Source organism: Panthera tigris, chromosome C2 (assembly GCF_018350195.1).
Source record: "Panthera tigris isolate Pti1 chromosome C2, P.tigris_Pti1_mat1.1, whole genome shotgun sequence".
Taxonomy (NCBI): Eukaryota; Metazoa; Chordata; class Mammalia; order Carnivora; family Felidae; genus Panthera; species Panthera tigris.
The window spans coordinates 145,226,361-145,246,697 of record NC_056668.1 but is presented as its reverse complement, the minus strand read 5'-3'; the positions used below and the strand labels follow the sequence as shown (position 1 = coordinate 145,246,697).

Genomic DNA, 20,337 nt, shown 5'->3' with positions numbered 1-20,337 from the left:
ATAGCCAAAGGGTCTCTGTGGACCCTTTTCACAGTCACCCATCCATGTGTTGTTTGTACAGCACAAGGAGGTGGTCATGGGGGTGATGAGAGACTACAGATGTCCCACCTCATTGGACCAAATGTTTAACTGGTCACTCACATCCAAGTGGATGGGATTCGAGATTCCACTCTGCCATGATTCACAGTGGAATGAGGTTCCAGTGTAGACAGATTCACAACCAGCAACCACATCTAACCTCAGAGCATCTTTGTTTACTTTGCTGCTTAGGGAAAAAAAAAAAAAAAATCTACAAAGACGAGTTGCTTTGCCCGGAGATGCCACAAATGCATTCTAAGCTGCACTTGACTGAGTCACAATGCCCTCTGGCATGTACGATCTTTATTATTTCCTTGGCCAGACATAGGCCGTATTCACAGATTCAGAGGATGCTTTCTAACCTAGCTCATTCATAACCAAAGGCTCCTTCAGCACTGAATCATCACCTCAAATAACTGACTTCTCTTCCCAGGAATGAAACCAGTGAGTTTAATCCATAATTTTCTTCCTCTTCTAACAACTCTTCACAACCATATTTCCACACTTAACTTTTTTCTCCTACATTGAGACCAGAAAGTAAATCTGGTTTGCTTCTCCTGCAACAAAAACGCACAGCTGGCGAGCCAGCTATTTTGAGTAGCGACTGCACAGTTCAAAGGCAGCACACCCAGAACTCACGGAGCTGCCAAAGCCCCTTTATTCTTCTCATTTCTTCCACGTGAGAACGAAGAGTTTCCCCAAGAAGCCAGCCCCGTGATGCTGGGACGGAACAAACACAAAGTGGGATTTAAGGGAAAGGGGGCGGTGCTCCCAGGTCCTCTCCGACTCAGAAACCGATACGAGTCAATAAAGTGCACGAGGCATGGGATCGATACACGGAGTGCGTGTGCTGGATGGCGCGAGGCCATGTTATTAAGGTCACAATAGGTCCGGGGGGAACCAGCTGGCTGAGATGTTCTGCTAGCAAGTTAAACACAGACAGGAAACCGCGTGTCTGATACTGTAAAAAAATCATTTGTCTTCCTGCCAGAGTTAGGCTTGCAAACCGAAGAGGCTGTTTTCATTTAAAAGAAATTCTACAATGAGAGAGGAAGGAATGGAACTCTGTGGCTACCGGGAGCCCTGGTCTCTCTTCTCTCAGCCTCTCAGGTTCAAGGGCATGCTAACTGCAAAAGTCTGCACATAGCTGGCACGTCAGCAATGAGACAACACATTGGGTGGCAGCCTGTATCGGACGGTCTGTTTCTCTGTTTAACCACATCGGTTGAACTCTGAGTCAGAAGTGGTTTCTAGAGTCCTCGTTTCTAAGTTGATGACAAATAATTGATGTGTTTACTGATAGTCCCATCCTGTTTAACAACAACAACAACAAAAATCTCATGTCACCTACAGATAGAGACAGTAGGGAAAGAAGACAACAAAAGTAAAAGGCGGGTTGTGGAATGAAGGTAAACAGAAGATAAATGTGGAATACAGGCAGGCAGGGGTGGTGTCAGTAGCCACATTACTTGCTAGACGCTCAACTCAGTTGGTACTGAAGGGGGGTGTACGAAAAACACGCTCTCCATCAGGGGTTGAAGTCTGTTTCTGTAAATGAAGTGTTACTGGAACACAGCTGCATCCACTTGTTTACAGGCTGTCTCTAGCTGCTTCCACGGCAGGGCTGAGCAGCCGCAGGAGGCAGACTCTGTGGCCCAGAAAGCCAAAAACTATTTCCCAACTGGTCCTTTAGCAAAAAAGTTTGCTGACCTCTGTTCTATATGCTTCAAAGTGTCCATAAGATCAGACACAAACGGGGGCCCAGAGGGGAACGATCTTTCTAAGGCAGAGAGCTGAGAGAAATTTCTCCCAGCTTCCTCCTGAAGATTCCACCACAATGCAGGGAACAGTTTCCCCAACAGCATTCCTTACCGTGAACATATCACCCTGATTTCAGTGCACAAAGCTCCTTGATCATCTGGCTGAATCCAACGATAAGTAATAGTCAATATTTACAGACAACGTTTATTGAAGACTTGCTCTGATTCAGGTACTATTCTAAGTCCCCTAAGTGAATGAAGTCATTTATCCTCACACTTATCCTGGGCATAGGAAACACTATTTCTATCCCTATTTTTCAGAGGGGAATGCCGAGGCGAAGTAGTCCACTCAAGGGACAGTTTATAAGTCGCTTAGTTGGGATGTAAACTCGGATCATCTTACTGGGGGGAACCATGAGCTTCTCAAGAGATGGGCATCCTGCTGGCCATTCTTTACGTGATAAACGTTTCTCACAAACCCATGAACAGTGGAAGCCTGAGGTTGTACTTCTTGCCAAGGACTTGCTGAATGGTGACTGTGTATTGCGGTTCAGTGACCAGTCATGCGCCCACAGAACAGGCAGCCCCTTATGTGAAGGGTGCAAACTTCCACGGGTGTAAGCCTGATTTAAAAAGCATACACGACCCACCCCACCCCCAACCAGACCTGACTGTGGAAGGGTGAGGGCACTCCCTGAAGAAGAGACGAGATTCTCTGATTCTCTGTGGGTAAAAGCTGGAGAACCAACGGTGGGATCTTGGGAAATGCATGCTACTCTCTGGAGACCCATTTCTTTGGGAGTAAAATGAAAAGTGTAGATAAGCTTCTTTCATGGGACTCATTTCAGCCTAAAAAAAATGTGACTCAAAAAAAATAGGAGAGGACAAGCACTGGCAAGGAAGGAGAGAAAAGGAAAATGTTGGGACTGCTGGTGGGAAGGTAGCAGCCACTATGGAAAACAGTACAGTGGTTCCTCAAAAAATTAAAAGTAGAAATACCATACTATCCAGCAACCTGACTTTGGGGTAAATAACCCAAGGAAATAAAAACAGGCTCTCAAAGACATATCTATACTCCCATATTCACTGCAGGATAAATCCATAATGGCTGAGATATAGAAATAACCTGAGTGTTCATTAATGGGTGACTCAATAAAGAAGATGTGGAATATATCCATATACAGCCATAAGAAGAGAATTCTGCCATTCACAACAACATGGATGGACCTTGAAGGCATTAAGCTAAGTAAAAAAAAAAAAAAGAAAAAAAAGCCAGGCAGAGAAAGACAAATACCGCATGTTATCACTTATTATGTGGACTCTTAAAAAAAAAAAAGTCAAGGGGCGCCTGGGTGGCTTGGTCGGTTTAGCGTCCGACTTCGGCTCAGGTCATGATCTCACGGTCCGTGAGTTCGAGCCCCGCGTCGGGCTCTGTGCTGACAGCTCGGAGCCTGGAGCCTGTTTCGGATTCTGTGTCTCCCTCTCTCTCTGCCCCTCCCCTGTTCATGCTCTGTCTCTCTCTGTCTCAAAAATAAATAAACGTTAAAAAAAAAAAAATTAAAAAAAAAAAAAAGTCAAACTCATAAACAGTAGAAAAGTGGTTGCCAGGGCCTGGAGGGTCAGAGAAATGGAGAGAGGTTGATAAAAGGGTACACATTTTCAGCTACAAAGTGAGTAAGGTCAGAGGATCTAATGTAAAACACAGTGAGTAGAGTTGAAAATGCTGTCTTGAATAATCGCAACTTGCAAGTAGCGTTTAAATGTTCTCACATACACACAAATAGGTGGGGTGATGGATGTGTTTAACTAGATGAGAGGAATCCTTTCATAATGTATGTGTCTATTCTAAATGTCTTACAGTTGTATTTGTCTATAATGCCTCAGTAAAGCTGAAAAAAAAAAATGATGGCAGAAAAAAAAAATAGGACTCTGGGAAACAAGACAACATCCCTGCAAGTGGACAAGTTAGCCCACGTGGCCAACCGACAGTAGACTCTCAGCCTGAGGCAGTGATCACGGCTGCTATTGTTCTAACTGTTCTATGAATTACCACGGCCTGGGCCTCGGACAAGGCTTCAGCTTTCTGGCTCTTCAGTTAAGGAAGGCGTTGGGTCTCTGGCCTTAAAACCAAACTTTTCAAAGTTCACGACTTGAGTTTAATGCTAATTCCCTTTCCTGCAGAGCCCATTTCTAGAATGAGCAGCTCAGCTCCAAGTCAGGAGGAAAGGTGGGATGGCCAGGAGCCCAGTCACCTGGGAGCAGGAAGTTCCTATAAGTCACTTTCTTGTTTTTCACGTACCCAACTCTGGCAGATGACCATAACAAACAACTGAAGAACAAACTGATTCAGGCAAACTCTTTGTAACGTTACTCTTTTACTTGTCCAGGGCTCCCCGGGGCTATTAAACATCTCCTCTGTAGACCCAATTGAGAACAACGTCTTAAAAGCATTCCTAAATGTCTTCTTGCTTTGGGAAGTATTAGGGGACAAATCCCGCAGACAAATTAGCATAAACATTATCATGCAAACTAAAGAAATGTTACCTAAAAGGAGCCTGATATCTACATGCAGACGCTAGCACAAAGTCTGTACACTTGATGTACAAGACATCAGGTGTGTAAGAAGGTGTATCAAGAAATGAACTCTGGGGAGCCTGGATGGCTCAGTCGGTTGAGCATCCGACTTCAGCTCGGGTCACGATCTCGCGGTCCGCAAGTTCGAGCCCCGCATTGGGCTCTGGGCTGATGGCTCAGAGCCTGGAGCTTGCTTCTGATTCTGTGTCTCCCTCTCTCTCTGCCCCTCCCCCGTTCATGCTCCGTCTCTGTCTGTCTCAAAAATAAATAAATGTTAAAAAAAAAATTAAAAAAAAAAAAGAAATGAACTTTACCATCACTGTTGAAAAACACTCACATTTCCCTGGGGAGTTCCGTTACGCGATTCATGAATGGACCGAGTACAGTATATTTAGCTCATTTCCAAAGAACCAGGTTTAAGACCAAATGCACTCCTCTTGGGTTGATTAGCTCAGCAAGTTGCCAGCATGAACTTAACGAGACCAATCTCTGGTGCCGTGCCTAGCTGGATGAGTTCACACCAGTGCTTTTCACACTTCAGCGTGCAAACAAATCACCAAGGACACGGTTCCAGGGCAGATGCTGATGCAATAGGTCCCGCAGGCTGTGTACATCTAGCAAGCTCCCTGGTAATGCTGGTGTGCCAACACTCCGTGTATGAAAGGTTTCCACCATGCAGGAGAGCTGTGCTCCTTGGCACGGGGTTCTCCTTTCCCAGGGAGGAAGGAGTAAAACAGAAGGTACCTACTGTGCGCTGGCTACTGAGCTGGGCCCTCCCGGCACCACCTGTAACTCCCAGCCACCCCAGGCCACAGGCCCCCCCACTATCAGCACTAGGCGGTCAACAGTGGCGGGCCATTCAGTGAGACGGGCACGTGGCCCCAAGCAAGCGTTCAGCTGGAAAAAAGAAGAGGGGGTGAATCCCTGTAGCAAGGACAGAGTGTGATTACCCTCATCACTAATCTGAAAGGCACTTGTGAGTCTTCCTAGTTTTATTTAGCTGCCTCCTGCTGTGATTCTGAGTCAAAACAGGAACAACGTGCCTAATTTGTAATATTATCCTGCGATGTCAGGGCTGTGGTTAGCTTTGAGATTAGAAATCCTAGACCCAATACGCTCCCCTTCCTCTGTGAAGGCATGCGGACGATGAGGCTCAGAGTCCAGCAAAGCAAGCCCCTCCGTGTATGCGAGAGGGGTCTCAATGCTCTGCTGGCATGCCGTGGTCAAAACCCGACCGCACGACCTCAGTGCCGGAGGAGACCTAGGCACCGCACAGTCCTGGCCCATGTCTTAACCAAAAGTGCCAAATCCTGTACAAAAAGCCCAACGAACTCCAGCAGCGAGGAGTGACTCCCCACGCTGTACTGGGCACTGACGTAAGGGCTCCGCACGCACGCATCTATTCAATTCTGACAACATCACAACACCGCCCCAGCCCCCAACCCTGCCCTTTAATTTCCATTTCATACCCAAGAGGACTGAAGCAGGGAGACATCAGGTAACTGGCCCAAGGTGGCAAAGCTCATAAGTAGTAGAACAGGCCATGGATGCAGGGAACCCACCTCGGGCTCCCACTCTTAACCAATTACACTACACTGTTTCTCTTTCCTAAAACAGCAAAAAAATCATCTCCTTGCTCTGAGCGCTGCAAATTGAGTGTCTTCACTGCGCTTGGAAACCGTTTATGGAATGAATAAAGCCGAGTGGTTGCGTTTGATTCTTAAAGGTTCAGTGGGAGATCGATCACCGCATAATGTCTCTGCAAAGTGGATGTGTCCTCTGCAAGTGAACAGGACAGCTGTTTGCTCAGGGTTCCCTCCTCCCACATTCTATGCTCGGTCCTGGAGCCTCACAGGTCTCCTCTGACTAGCAGCTGTCACGAGGCCATCAAGAAGGACTAACACAACCACCCGCTCTTCTAGCTGGAATCTTCGGTCTGGGGGAGTCCAGGGGCGGACTGGGACTTCTCGGAATTCTACACAACACCTTTTAGCAAGAGAGAATCTTTCAGAGACAGGATTCATTCTCGCTGAATGTCAGCTATCACGGCTAATAGCCCTGGAAATAAGATCTACATTTCAAAGGAAAACCATGTGGCTTACCTTTTGCCCTTAAATATTTAAGAACAATGGAAGATGTGAGTAATTATCACTCACAGCGTTTGCAGATCAGAAATCTGGCAACAAGAACAGAGCACCGTACGAATAAAAATACAGCATAAAACACTTGATAGTGTTTGTGTTTGACATCTTATTTGACGTGGAATGGAGAAATAAAAATTGCTTCAAGACATTTCATTCCTCAGCATAAGAAAGAGATGGTGGCAGTAAGAAGGGATGTGGATCCCCAAATGTTGCTAATTATGTGGCGTTTTACATGGAGGAATTATCCCACTGCAGAGAAGGGAGATGCCTAAAAGGCAAACACTCCCTGGAGCATTTTAAGAGACTTTGAAGTCATCCAGACAATCCAGTCATCAGCTGTGCTGGATTTCCTGAGTTGTAAATGAGAAACTGCCTTTATGCTGATTATCTTACCTCATAAGGAAAGAAATAGTCTGATAATGAATAAGAGGGAAAGTACAGACATGGGCCCATGATGATCACCTGAGTTGAAATATACTGCAAACTGAAGTCATTAATATCTTCTTCTTTTTTTTTTTTTAAGAAGAATTTTGGCCCCTCTTTTTTTTTTTAATGTTTATTTATTTTTGAGAGAGAGAGAGAGACAGAGAGAGAGAATGAGAACACAGGCTGGGGTGGGGCAGAGACAGAGAGGGAGACAGAGGATCCAAAGCAGCCTCTGGGCTGTCAGTGCAGAGTCGGATGTGGGGCTCCAACCCATGAACTGTGAGATCATGACCTGGGCCAAAGTTAGATACCTAACTGACTGAGCCACCTAGGCGCCCCTGAAGTCATTAATATCTTAAAAGCTTATAGTAATACAACTATATATTCAACTTTGAGGCCATTTACTAACTTTTGTCCCTTCTGGACAGAATAAACTCTTCCACTGTGGATAAACCAGTTTGCAAAAGGAGAGAAAAGTTTCATCGATGGCAGTAAACTTGTTTGGATATTCTACTATTAGAGATTAATCCCTTAACCTTAGACTGGGAGTTCTTTGAAAAGGTGAACTACTTGGGGAAGGTTAATGTGTTAAGTCAGTACATCAGGTGTTACCACGCTTTAGTGTGATTTAACACAGTTATATCTTCCCACCTAACTCAAATTACACAAGAAAAATGAGACAAACGGATTATAGGATGAGAAAATAGGAGGGAGGGGTGATTTTCCAAAGTGTTGTGCTGACAAGATGAACGTGTCTGACTCTGTACAGAGAATCTGGAATAGGTAAGGGGTTAGACAAGAAGAGGGCAACGGGAGGAGGCGAAAGACACAGAGAGAGAAAAAGGTGGGTCAGCAGTGCTCATGAGCACCATACACAAAGCATGAGACCTCGTTTTCCATCGCTGGGGTATACATAGCAGCAGGGATGCTGCGTAAACCCACAACTTGTGTTCTAAAAGGATTTTTTGGGGCGCCTGGGTGGCGCAGTCAGTTGGGCGTCCGACTTCAGCCAGGTCACGATCTCGCGGTCCGTGAGTTCGAGCCCCGCGTCAGGCTCTGGGCTGATGGCTCAGAGCCTGGAGCCTGTTTCCGATTCTGTGTCTCCCTCTCTCTCTGCCCCTCCCCCGTTCATGCTCTTTCTCTGTCCCAAAAATAAATAAATGTTGAAAAAAAAATTAAAAAAAATAAATAAATAAAATAAAAAATAAAAAGATAAAAGGATTATTTATTGAATCAGACCTCCTTGGGGCTGAAATCTATCTTACAGAAATATTAGCACAAATGTACAAGACGTTTTTGCAACGATATTCAATGTAGGATTAAGTGGAAAAACGGAGACAGCTAAATAATCTACCAACAGGGAATGGTTAAATCAGTCATAGAAGATAATCCACATTATGGAACTTCTAGACAATAATTAAAAGGCATGCAGTATATCCATATGTATTGTCTTATTTAAAAGGAGAAGTAAGGGGGCTGGGTGAAAAAATACTGTCAAATAATATTTATAGTATGATCAACTATTTGCACTGAAAGGTGAATGAGGGTATGGGATGGATAGATAGATGGATGGATGGATGGATGGATGGATGGACGGACAGACAGATGCATGGATTGAAGGAAGGAAGGAAGAGAGAGGGGGAGGAAATAGGGAAACAGAGGAGATAAGGAAGGATAATATGAATGGATGACAGAGACAAGTATGCATCCAACAAACTATTCATATTGATTATCTACTGGGTTGGGAGTGAGGAGAGGAAACTTACGGACTTCCATTTAAAATTTTTACAGACTGTGGATTGTCTGAATTTTTGATAAGAAACACATACTATTTTTGTGGTTAAAAATCACTGAATAGTGGTCTAAACTGAAGGAATAGTGTGTGCTCTCTTTTTAAGCTGAGTGAATGTTGAACTTCAAAGATGGAGGCAAGACTCTAATCTCATCTTTCCCTATAAACCCTGGGTCGTTATTTTCTGTCTGCATTTCAGCTCTCCTCAGAGACAGCGCATTAGTAAGCACCCTTCAGACAAATCCTGAGAACAGGTACACAAAACTTCTTGTCTTAATTCAAAGTAAGTCTTCAAAGTAAGACAGCCTCCTCCAATCTCTAGACCAGTAGTTCTCATATTTCAGCGGCATCAGAATCACCTGGGGGGCTTATTCAAACACAGATCGCGGGGCCTGCACCCAGCGTTTCTACTTCCATAGTCTGGGGTGGGGACCCGGAATCTGCGTCGCTGACAGGTTTTCAGGTGATGCCGCCGCGGCTGCTCCAGGGACCGCAAGGAGAGCCACTGCTGTCGGGGAAGAAACTGGTTGCAGGCCAAGAAGAATGTGGGCCCTATGAGCCAGACTGGCTCTGGGCCAGGACCAGCCCTGTTACTCCTTAAGCACCTCGTCCCGCCAGGTGCCTGGTTCCTAATCCACAGAGCGTAAGCTCCCTGTCTCGTCCCAGAAGGATGGAGCCTGAGACTCTGGACACAGAGGAAGCGGGGCTCCAGACACTCAGGGGAAGAAGACTCACCTTCTGAGAAGATGATGTAGTCATTGCATTCATCGGTGCTGCAGGAACACATAAAGAACGTCTCGCCCAACACCTTTTTTTCCTTCATAATACACTTGGGAGAAGCAGAGTCTTCGAGAGCAATTCCATGGTAGGTAACCTTGGGGTCATGGCAAAGCGTCTCTAGGGTTATGTTCTCATCGTTCTTTCTCCTAGGGTGCAAAGGAGAGAAAAAAGAGGACGGATAAATACGGTCTTCTGGGCACAAAAGCAATCTGGCCTGTGTTGCCTTCACAAAGTTGTTCTAACAATGGCAGCTGGTTCCTGTTCTCCAGCATTAACAGGCTGTCCTCCAGTCCCCTGTGCTTTTTCTACTCATTTTGGTTTTTCCATTGCGTAGTCTCAAAACCCATTTATGTCCGTAAACACGAAGGCTTTCCTTGGAGGCTGTCCTGCTGGAGAATTGTACACATTATGTCTTAATTAAATCAGTAGAAAGGAAGGCACGGTAAACGGAAGATTGCTAGGGACTCAGGATTAAACCTTCCATCCTGAATGCACCACCGGGCTCATGCCGTATCCCCAGTTTATCTGGCAGGATGAGGGTCATGTCTAGCTTCTACAATGTTCTCACTGGGCCCCAGAGCACTATGAGCGAGGGCGTGTTCCATGTCAGCTGATTGCTGGGCTGAGCAAACGGAACAAACTTCCTAGAGGAAGGACTGGCAGTTTCCCGACTCACAGAAAGGGACAGAAGAGGGGGGAAAAAAAAAAAAGAAAACACACGGGAAAGAATTGCAAGGTGTTCTTCATGTACAGTTCGGTGAAAGAGTTTATGCTGTCTTAAACAAATTACTTCTACATTTAGTATCCCTTCACATCACATATTTGAAGCCTAACTCAGCGAAGGGCTCAGAGAATCTCCCACGTGGCATTTTACTTAGGCCCTAGAAAATGCTCAGCTGGCTGTATGTGTACATTACATTTAAAAGTGACATGATTAGGGGCGCCTGGGTGGCTTGGTCGGTTGGGCGTCCGACTTCAGCTCAGGTCATGATCTCACGGTCCATGAGTTCGAGCCCCGCGTCGGGCTCTGTGCTGACAGCTCAGAGCCTGGAGCCTGCTTCCGATTCTGTGTCTCCCTCTCTCTCTGTTCCTCCCCAGTTCATGTTCTGTCTCTGTCTCAAAAATAAATAAACGTTAAAAAAAATTAAAAAAAATAAAAGTGACATGATTAATGTCCACTGTTATAATTGCAAAAGCCAAAATAAAACTCTGGCATCCTTGAAAATGTGCATCATTCTCTGCCTGTTTCAATCTGCTCCTCATAAAGTTGCCATCTTGGAGGACTCTGTCCAACACCAAGGTTGGTTTGACCTCTTTCCTCCCATCTCTGACCTCTTCAGATGCAAAATACGTGTGGTCTTGAAAGGTAGTCTCTATATCTGGAGCGGGGGTTGTCTAGGGAAGGGTCTAGGGAAGGGTCTAGGGAAGGCCTCAATGACCATCAATTTGCAAATATAATCTCTCGTGGGAAGGATTCTGAATGCGTGCGACTGAGTGCACACACGTGCCCACATGCCCACACACACTCACCAGCTGCTCCCCTCCCGGCAACAAGCTCACTGCTTGCAGCAAGGCAAACGGGAGGCAGGTTGGAAGCAAGAAGCAGCTGAGGTACAGCCCTCACCTGGAAAACAGGTAGGCCATGTCCACAGGGGAAGAGCAACTTTAACAGTACCACCGCTAGGGTGTTAAATTCCAGGACACTAATGGGCAATATGTCAACAAGGATAAGAAGAGCAGAAGTAAGGGTACAGATAGAACGGTCCAACCAGGAATACAGACAGCTTGTCTGGCATCCACGCAACCTAGGGTTGGCTCCCGCAAAGGCAAACGGGCCCTTGGCGAGAGAGCTCAAGGGTTCTGGAACTAACACTCCAGCAGGCACAAGAGAAGCACGCCCTTGCTGAGCAGGTCCCTCCTGGTAAAGGAAATGCCACAGTCGGAATCCTTACTCTAGGGTGGCTAGCAGGGAACAAAGTGAAACCCAACTTGGCATGATCACACAACGAACCATGCATATTTAAAAAACCCACTTATCCTTCACCCCAAAGCTACTGAAGGTCTTGGCAAAAATGGCAGGCATGAAGCAAGAGCACCTCCCTCCCTGCCCCCACCGCGAGGGGGTGTGTGTGTTGTGTGCGTGCCCAGAGATGGTTGCTTTTTGGTTCGGGTAACAAACTGAAGGCTGAGTCTGCTGTGCCCCCCAGGTAAAAGTATGGTGTCTCTTCCTTGTGAAGCTTCTAGAGCCCAAGGAATGGAATGAGGAAGGAACTGTGGGCCGTGAAGGGAAGCTGCTGTATAATGCCTGGGCAGCTCTCTGAGCCTCTTGCCTGCCATCTCCTCGCTGCTTAGAGAACTAAAATTGCAGAGAGGAAATTCAATTAGAATACTTGAGTCTGGGGAAAGTCCTTAACTGCTTTCTCCACTCACTCCTGTAATAGTGCTCCCTGGCAGGCAAAGCCAACTCTGAAAAACATCTTTAGATACAGTTGAGCATAGGAAGGGAGAAAACGATGGAATAAATACAGACTTCTTTGTGCTGAAACATTTGCTCTGAGCCATTAAAGGGGTTTGTCAACATCCACTCAAAAACAGAAACACAATAATGAAATTAACTTTGGGTCCAAATTATTTTTATCCTTGGCAAGAACGTACGCGTCTGACACGGTATGGGGGCGCAGCTGACATCAGTTAAATGAACAAATGAGTCAATGAATGAATGAAAAGAACACCACGACGAAAAAGGCACTGGCACGCACGAGCAGGGGTAGAGCCTTTCCATTTCCACATCTGGCTGTTAGCTGGGCTTCCCTGGAAACGGACCTTGAGGCGAGATTTCTGCGGAGAGTTTCTGGAGAGGCACCTGTAAGGGATGAAGGAAGGAGCACTTCCCACAGCAGGAGCTGAGCCACAATGCAGGTCACAGCAAATGACTCCCTGATCCCTCGGAAGATGTAAAGCTAAGATGGCCAGTCAGGGCGGTCCCAAAGGAGGCAACGTGGCCAGGCATTTTGGACCCTGGCGTCAATCGGTCACGGGAGGCTGGCTGCCTATGGGGAGGGGCAAACTTGAGCAGAGGCCAAGTGAGGGCAGAAGCTCCAGTCAGTGGAGGGAGGGAAATTAGCAGGAGGGACTCGGGTGATCCCTCAGCGGCTACTGGTGCCAGCAGCTGAGGGGGTGAGGGCTTCAGTGCGGAGGAGGGTGGGCAAGATGTGCGACAGCACCTCTCACTTCCCTTTCCCTTTACCGACACTCCACCCCCACGGGAGTATGTGTCTTTGCTGAGACAGGTAGAAAAACAACACTCGCTGTATTAACTCTTCATGGTGGGCACACTGAGGAAACAGGGAGGTCTCCTCCCCGCTACATGCTCACATCCTCTGAGACAGCGAGTAACGCCTCGTTCCAGAGATTGGAATTTCACAGCGACTCGATTCACGTGCCATCAGTGGGGCTTGGACCACAGGTCAAAATATCTATCAGATGAGCCTGTCTGGGGTCACAGAAGTAAACTCTCACGTCATGGTGGAGATTTAAGTAAAGGTGATCAGCAGAGACCAGATGCCAAGGAGGAAGCTTTGAGGCCATAACAATCTGGTGCCTCAATCTTTCCTGCATTAGACTCGATGGGTGGTCCCCCAGCCTCCCCTGCACTTTGACTCCTCAGACGAGGAAGCCTGTTTTGCTGGTAGGAAACCACAAGTGTGAAAATGTTCACACTTACACTGCAGGCCGATCCCTTGTTCATTTGACGGATCCTCCTTCTGCCCTTCAGAATTACGGAGAACGAGTTTATTATAGTTTCCCCTTGAGCGGCCATCCAACGTCTCTCAACAGAACCCATGTCTTCTCTTTACTGGACTCACCACGTCTGATTGTGAGGAACAGCTGACACATCACAAGCTTCCTAAGCCCGCAAGCGTACCGGCCCCCCTTCCTCTGAACACGATCTTTGTCAAAACCCCTTTCGCAAAGACGGTGCTCAGAACTGGACCTGATGAGGTTGGCAGGTAGAGCAAGCCTTCACGACAGCTACTGGCTGTTAACATTCTTGGAGTTCTTAAGAAACTCGTTCATCCCCTGGTATGTATCGAAATTTGCAAGCTTTTCAGATCTATCATCAAGGCTAACCGTATGTGGTCTGGAGAAAGTCTCAAAAGACTTTTTCTCCAAAAGGCGGTGGGGTGGGTGGTGGGGGGCGGTGCAGGGAGACATTTGGGTTTATCTTCTCATTCGCCGGGATGCCGGGGTGGCTCAGTCGGTTAAGCGGCCAGCTTCGGCTCAGGTCATGATCTCACACGGTCTGTGAGTGCGAGCCCCGCGTCGGGCTCTGTGCTGATGGCTCAGAGCCTAGAGCCTGGAGCCTGCTTTGGATTCTGTGTCCCCCACTGCTGTCTGCCCCTCCCCCACTCGTGCTCGGTTTCGCTCTCTCAAAAATAAATAAATGTTAAAAAAAAACTAAGAAAATAGATAGATAGATAGATAGATAGATAGATAGATAGATAGATACAGATATTCTCATTTGCCAACTGGCCAGGAAACACACAGGTTACTTAAGAAAAAATTGGCTGACAAATTTAAAACATCAGAGTAAGTCTGCAAATGCTGTATTTCATTAATGAATTTATACATTTTATAAAAGAGGACTCTTTTAATCTCTATTTTCCTTTTATCTCTTGTTCTTACTCCCAATCCCAAACTATGAATGAATCAAAGGATTTATGAGCACCGTGTGTGTGTGTGTGTGCATTGAAGGGGGAATGAGAATGAGAGAGAGAGAGAGAGAGAGAGAGAGAGAGAGAGAGAGAGAGAGAGAGAGAGAATATGAAGGGAATGGGATCTAAGAAACAAGCAGTTCTGATCCCAGAGCAAGATGGATTATGTAGCCCAGTGGTGCTGTGAGTAACATGGCCAGGACTCCTGACTAACGAATGGGCTGTTTTTCTGGTTCTCCTAAGAACTTCCCTGTTTTTGACAAGGTCTTGCCTCTTTACACAGCCACCTTGCATCCCCTCTCCTCCCATAAAACAAGACTGACATTGCCTCAGAGAAACAAAGCTCCTGGTATCACTCTGGGGTAGCGAGCGGGAGGTTGTCAGTTAAAACGACAAGTGGCAGATGTCTCTCCTTCATACGAGGAAGGGGTCCCAGACTTATTGTAAATATTTAAGGCCATCGCACACACTGTCACACCCACACGTAAACAGATCCACGGCGGTGTGTATGTATCTGAAAACGTACAGAATATCTCTGACTTTACGCACGGCAGCGCGCATCACTTCGGAGAGCGAGAAAAGGCAGATGTTTAGAGGCCAGCTTACCAGACGGCCAGACAGACTTCGTGTGGCCTCTCGCAGATAGACGTGATGCTGCAGTTGCTGAGGCAGGATTTCTGGCTGTCACAGGTGGAAGATCTCACATCACAAAATTTGCACAACTGCGGAAACTTGATGACACCCTTGTTGTCGGTGACCATCATGCCATCGTTAACTGGGGAGGGAAAAGCAAGACACGTTAAATGAGTATCTAACTGCTAGGCAGCCTGCCAGCGAACCCCTGAGGATGTGTTGCAATTTCGAATGAAATAAAATAATGCCTTTATGTCAGATCAGACTTTCCTTCACACAGGCGATTCGTAATGAAAGCCATTTCGGGGTGGTGGTGGCCGGGGTGGGGGGACGTCTGAGTAACTTCTTGATTTTGTCAGTGGTTGCCTAAGGCACTCGATCTACAAACAATCATTCCATCCAGAAACAGCGAACTGATCAGTCTACTGCAGAGTTCTGGGTGCTGGAAGCACAGAGAACACTACCTTAAGGAAACCATCATTTAGCTGAGTAGATAGACAAGGAAACAAATGAGGGTAGGGTAACCCAAAATAGAAACACAGAAGATACAGGATCCTAATGAGGGCCACCACTTAGATGGGTCGAGAGAGGTCACAATGGAGCAGAGTTGTGCGGTACAAAAGCGTGTTGGCCAACTCAGAGGGCAGGACACTGCCGTCGTTCTCCTCACCTGCATGGGAAGAGCTACAAGGGCGTTCTTTGCAAGAGACTGGTTCTAACTTCTCCCCATTGCCTTGAAGGAAATCAGTTAATCGACCAACACTGACTGTCTCTGAGATAGAATCCCCAAAATTGGCAAGGCTCCAGGCGCCGGAGTCCTGCAGGTGAGTGAAAGGTGAGTTCTACCTCAAGAATCCACCACCCGCTACCTCTCTGACTTTAGCCACCGCCACACCCCACCAGCCCCTTTACTCCTTACTCGTTACCTTTTAAGACACACAGGCCTTCCCCGGAAGAAGCCAAGTTCCTTCCTCCCCAGAGCCTTTCACTTGCTATTCCCTTTGTCTGGCTTTTTGTCACCTTCCTGGTCTCCAGTTAATGTGACCTCTTCATCCTAAAGCGACCCACAAGTAACTACCACAGAATTCTGTTGTTATCTCCTGCACAACTATCTCAGTCACTTACTTGCTTACAATCTATCCACCAAGATGCAAGCTGCGTGAGCTTTCATCTGCCCTGTTTACACACTGTATCTCTAGTGCCAAGAAGACGACCTGCTACATAGCAGGTATCCAAAGTATTTGTCAGATGACTACGTGAAGAATGAATACACAAAGGACTAACTATAAGAAGTTCACGTTTGGCTCTGTGTATCAAGTGGGAAAGGATACATAACTTCTTCCTTCAGACTGGGGGGTGGTGGGTGTGATTATACATGCGATATTCATTCACAGTCATCAATAACATATTGAAGACAGACTGTTCTTTGCAAGACACATGCTGCATGTTAACAGACCATTAAAAAGGGGATAACACTACCTTCCCCTTATTTTTCCTGCATGAGATCCATTTCTCCTGGCAAAAGTGGAAGTTCAATAGATGAGTTTGAGAGTCAAGAGAAGTAAAACAAGGCTACTGCAGGTTGGGGGAGGAGGGCGCCTGGGTGGCTCAGTCAGTTAAGCGTCTGACTTCAGCTCAGGTCATGATCTCACAGTTCGTGAGTTCGAGCCCCACATCCGGCTCTGTGCTGAGAGCCTGGAGCTTGGAGCCTGCTTCAGATTCTGTGTCTCCCTCTCTCTCTGCCCCTTCCCCATTTGTTCTCCCTCCCTCTTTCTCTCTGTCTCTCAAAAATAAATAACATTAAAAAAAAATAAAAAATAAAGACAAGGCTACTAGGCATTTGGTCAACAAACATGAACTCAGAGACACTCATCAACCGGACTAAGAAAGATTAGGTGCCTAGACCACCTGTAGCACCATAACAGTCACTGGCCGTTAGGAAGCTGGGAGGTACGTTTCTCCCAGGGATCGCCCTTGGAAAGGCCTGAGGAGAGCCTCCCCATCTCCTCCCCGTGTCAAGCATGCTCCTGCCTAAAGCCAGAGGAACGACTTCATCACCCACCCCCTGTCTCTCCCTGTCCCGTGAATTTCAGATTTCTGTCATCCACACTTTGCCACGAAACCCTCTTCATCACTTGGGCATAGCACCTGTTTCCTGGGTCTCTAAAAATACAAACATATATAAATTTAAGATTTGCTTTCTTGTGGTAACATTAAATATAGAAGAAGAAGAAGAAAAAAAAAAAAAAAACCAAACCCATTCATCCCTCTCAGGCCTCAAGTTCATTTCAGGAAGTATATTTTTAGGCAACAAACTATTTTGAAATTTGTCTCCCAGACCCAGAGCTCTATGCTAAGCTAAAAATACAGGCTAAAATGCTTTCTGAACCTTGTGTTCAATTTGGGACTAACACGACAATGAATATATATATATTTGCAATAGTTAGATTTGGATCTATTTATGAAATAACTAACTTAACCCTTTAGATTTCCCTATAAGACATTTGTAAAACAACAAAAAGCTGGGGCATGTTGTATTTATGTGATATATATTTTTTTTTTTGGTATAGAGTATGTTTCAGACAGACAAACATGCATTTGCCAGAAGCTTTGTTCTTTTTAAATATAAAATGAAGCCTCCATGAAATGGAATTAAGCCTTCTAGCATTTTAGGATTTTAGCCTGTATTAGCGGTTACCGACTTTGAGGGCATGTTAGAATCAATCACCTACGGAGCTTTTAAAAGATAATGAGGCCCAGGTCCCACCTCCAGATACACTGATTTAATTATGCTGGAAGGCAGCCTGAGCATCAGGATTTTAAGAAGCTGCCTGGATGATTCTAACGTGCACCCAAGGCAGAGAATCCTGACCTAGAATTAACTGAAAACAACATGACCGGCGCAAAACAAAACAAACAACCCTCCCACCAAACACGCACACACACTTGCGCACACACACACGCACACACACACACACACACACACACACACACACAACTTCTGTGACCGTAATGGAGCAGCCCCTCCATAAAGCCGGGAGTACCAGCCCCTAAAAGGAGTCCTTCTCAGGGATGGCTAGTGCTTTTCTAACACAAGCTAAGAAGTGTGAGAAAAGTCAGGAGAGGAGTGCAAACAGTGAGTCCACTGTTGGAAGCCACCAGGGCAGCCGCAGACCTGTTGACAAGTAGAAGGGCTTTAGATCTGATGCCTACAAAGCACAATCAACAGTGAAGACACCAAAGAGGGCCATCAAAGAAGAGAAAGGCTAGAGAAGGGCCGCCAAGCCACACAGCTCTGGGGGGTGGCATTCCGACCGCAGTCTGTGCAAACGGGGCCCCTGGAGACAAGCAGGTCTACAAAGCCGGCTGCCTACGGCAAGACCCAGAAAGGGAAGGCCTTTGCAATGAACCCTGGGAAAAAGGCAAACAGCCAGCTTCACTCCCTACTTGGAGGTACAGGTGTGTGTGTGTGTGTGTGTGTGTGTGTGTGTGTGTGTGTGTGTGTGTGTGTCAGGGGGGAAGGGACAGTTTACAGTGGGGATTCATACACATCAAACACCTACTGTGCACCAAAGGATGTAAGTTATCACATATCGCGTCGTAAGTACCCAGTGAAGAGGCCTCATCTTTCTCTTTATTATTGTAAAAGCGACCACTGCTAAGGTGAACAGACTTTTTAAGCTTGAGCAGCTGTTTTTTATGTTTTTGTTTTTCTGAAAAATTTGAAAGCCTTTACCCGGGGCATATTCACTATGATTTCTTGCCCTCCCTTCTCCAGCCAGCCACTCCCTATTCACTGACCTCAGGAGGCTCCCTACCTTGACAACTCCAGCCAGCCAGTAAGCATCAGCCTCTGCTTTAAGCCAGTGTTCTCCCTTGTGAACACGTGTGTTGGTGGCATAGAGCGAAATGTAAGGGGCAAAGCTTCTCTTAAGCTTTGTTGGAGGTCATCTTCTGCTAAAAACTTTATGAAGTCACTCTGAAGAGATGGGGGAGACATACTTAGGAAGTTTTGGTTATCATTTCAGAGGGCTGACTTACAGACTCCCTGAAGACCCACAAGCCCCCCACCGCCGAAGATTCCAAGGACTAGCCCAGAGTCCTCAAGAATCACCGATAGCACCCTAAATAGCACACCGCTAATCAGAGTTGGGGGGGGGGCCCCCGGGGGGGGGGTGCAGGAAGGGCCCTAGTGGCTATTCACCACATGCATGATTCCATCTGTGCACTAAATCAACAGAAGAAGTTACCATTTGCAACCTCAGGTATCAAACATCTTATGTTTGTGAATACGTGTTTGTGAAGCCAAAGTAATGAAAGGTGAGTGGATCTATGTGAATCGCCAGGGACAAAGATATTACCCTAAACACCACAACAAAAGCCACCTAATTAACCCCACAGTAGACCCTAACCAACTTCCAAATTACTTCCAATTCGGGTTAAATTACCCTCCTGCATCTTTAGTTAATATGTTCTCATATTAGTGAACATTTTTAGTGTCTCTATGCCCTCTGTGCACAGCTGACCATCTTCAGGGAATTTTCTACCCATACCAGGCAAATCAGCTATTCATAATGTCCCCCAGAAAGAGGTTCCAATAAGAACATCTCTCACCTAGAAAGTCATTCGCTAAAGGAAGTGAGCCTGGGTAGCCTCCTTCAGCATATGATGGGGTCACATGGCACGCCGCATTTCACTTCTCTTCAAACAAACCCATGAGTAATACCAAGACCTTCAGTCTAGGTCATACTGCCTTCCTCATTTTAGGGCACATTTTCCCCAAACTCATTGCCTGGAGACACAAGTTCCAGGTCTTGAGAATATGAATTGAGTAAAAGCTTAGCTGTGTCTATTTCTGGAACAACACTGTTGTCTTTGAAGGTTAGTGATGAGCAGCCTAATAAGGCTTAGACTTATTCCAGATAAATATTAGATATGACTATCGGACAGGAATTCTTAGTCCGTTATCTTTGGAATGATGTCAACTATTAACTGAAGTACTAGGTGAAATCTCAAGATTCTACACAGAATCTTAAACACTTTGCCAGAAATGCACTCCCGTATGTTTGAATTCGTGCATCTATCTCTTGTTGCCTAGTGATGTGTTTTGGGGGGCACCTAAGAATGAATTCGTTCTACAAACACCTGTGAAGGTCTTGTTTAGTGCTATTTATTTCAGAGCAGGACCGCTAAAATTGATACAATTACCTGCAGCATCTCAAAGAATAATCCATGGCAACTGGTGAACACAACTCCACATGCTTCTGAGAAGTGCTTCTCAGATGTTACGGTGGATACAAAGATTTGGGGAATATGTTTAAACCCCCAGGTGTGGGATACTGTATTGGCTCATGCAATTGTGGGGCTTGCAAGTCCAAAATTTAGAGGGCAGGCCAGGGCTTGGAAACCCAGGCAAGAATGAATGCTACAGCACT

The 20,337-nt window shown here is 46.2% G+C and overlaps 1 protein-coding gene across 1 annotated transcript in view; it reads right to left on the bottom strand.

The window, feature by feature from the left end:
• Positions 1 to 20,337, bottom strand: part of TGFBR2 (transforming growth factor beta receptor 2) — a 90,865-nt gene that overhangs the window by 38,466 nt on the left and 32,062 nt on the right. Inside the window, exons 2-3 of the mRNA XM_042956240.1 lie at positions 14,876 to 15,044; positions 9,510 to 9,700 (exon numbers count right to left, since the gene is read on the bottom strand). Of these exons, the coding sequence (XP_042812174.1) occupies positions 9,510 to 9,700; positions 14,876 to 15,044 (360 nt within the window). The remainder of the gene's footprint in view (positions 1 to 9,509; positions 9,701 to 14,875; positions 15,045 to 20,337) is intronic.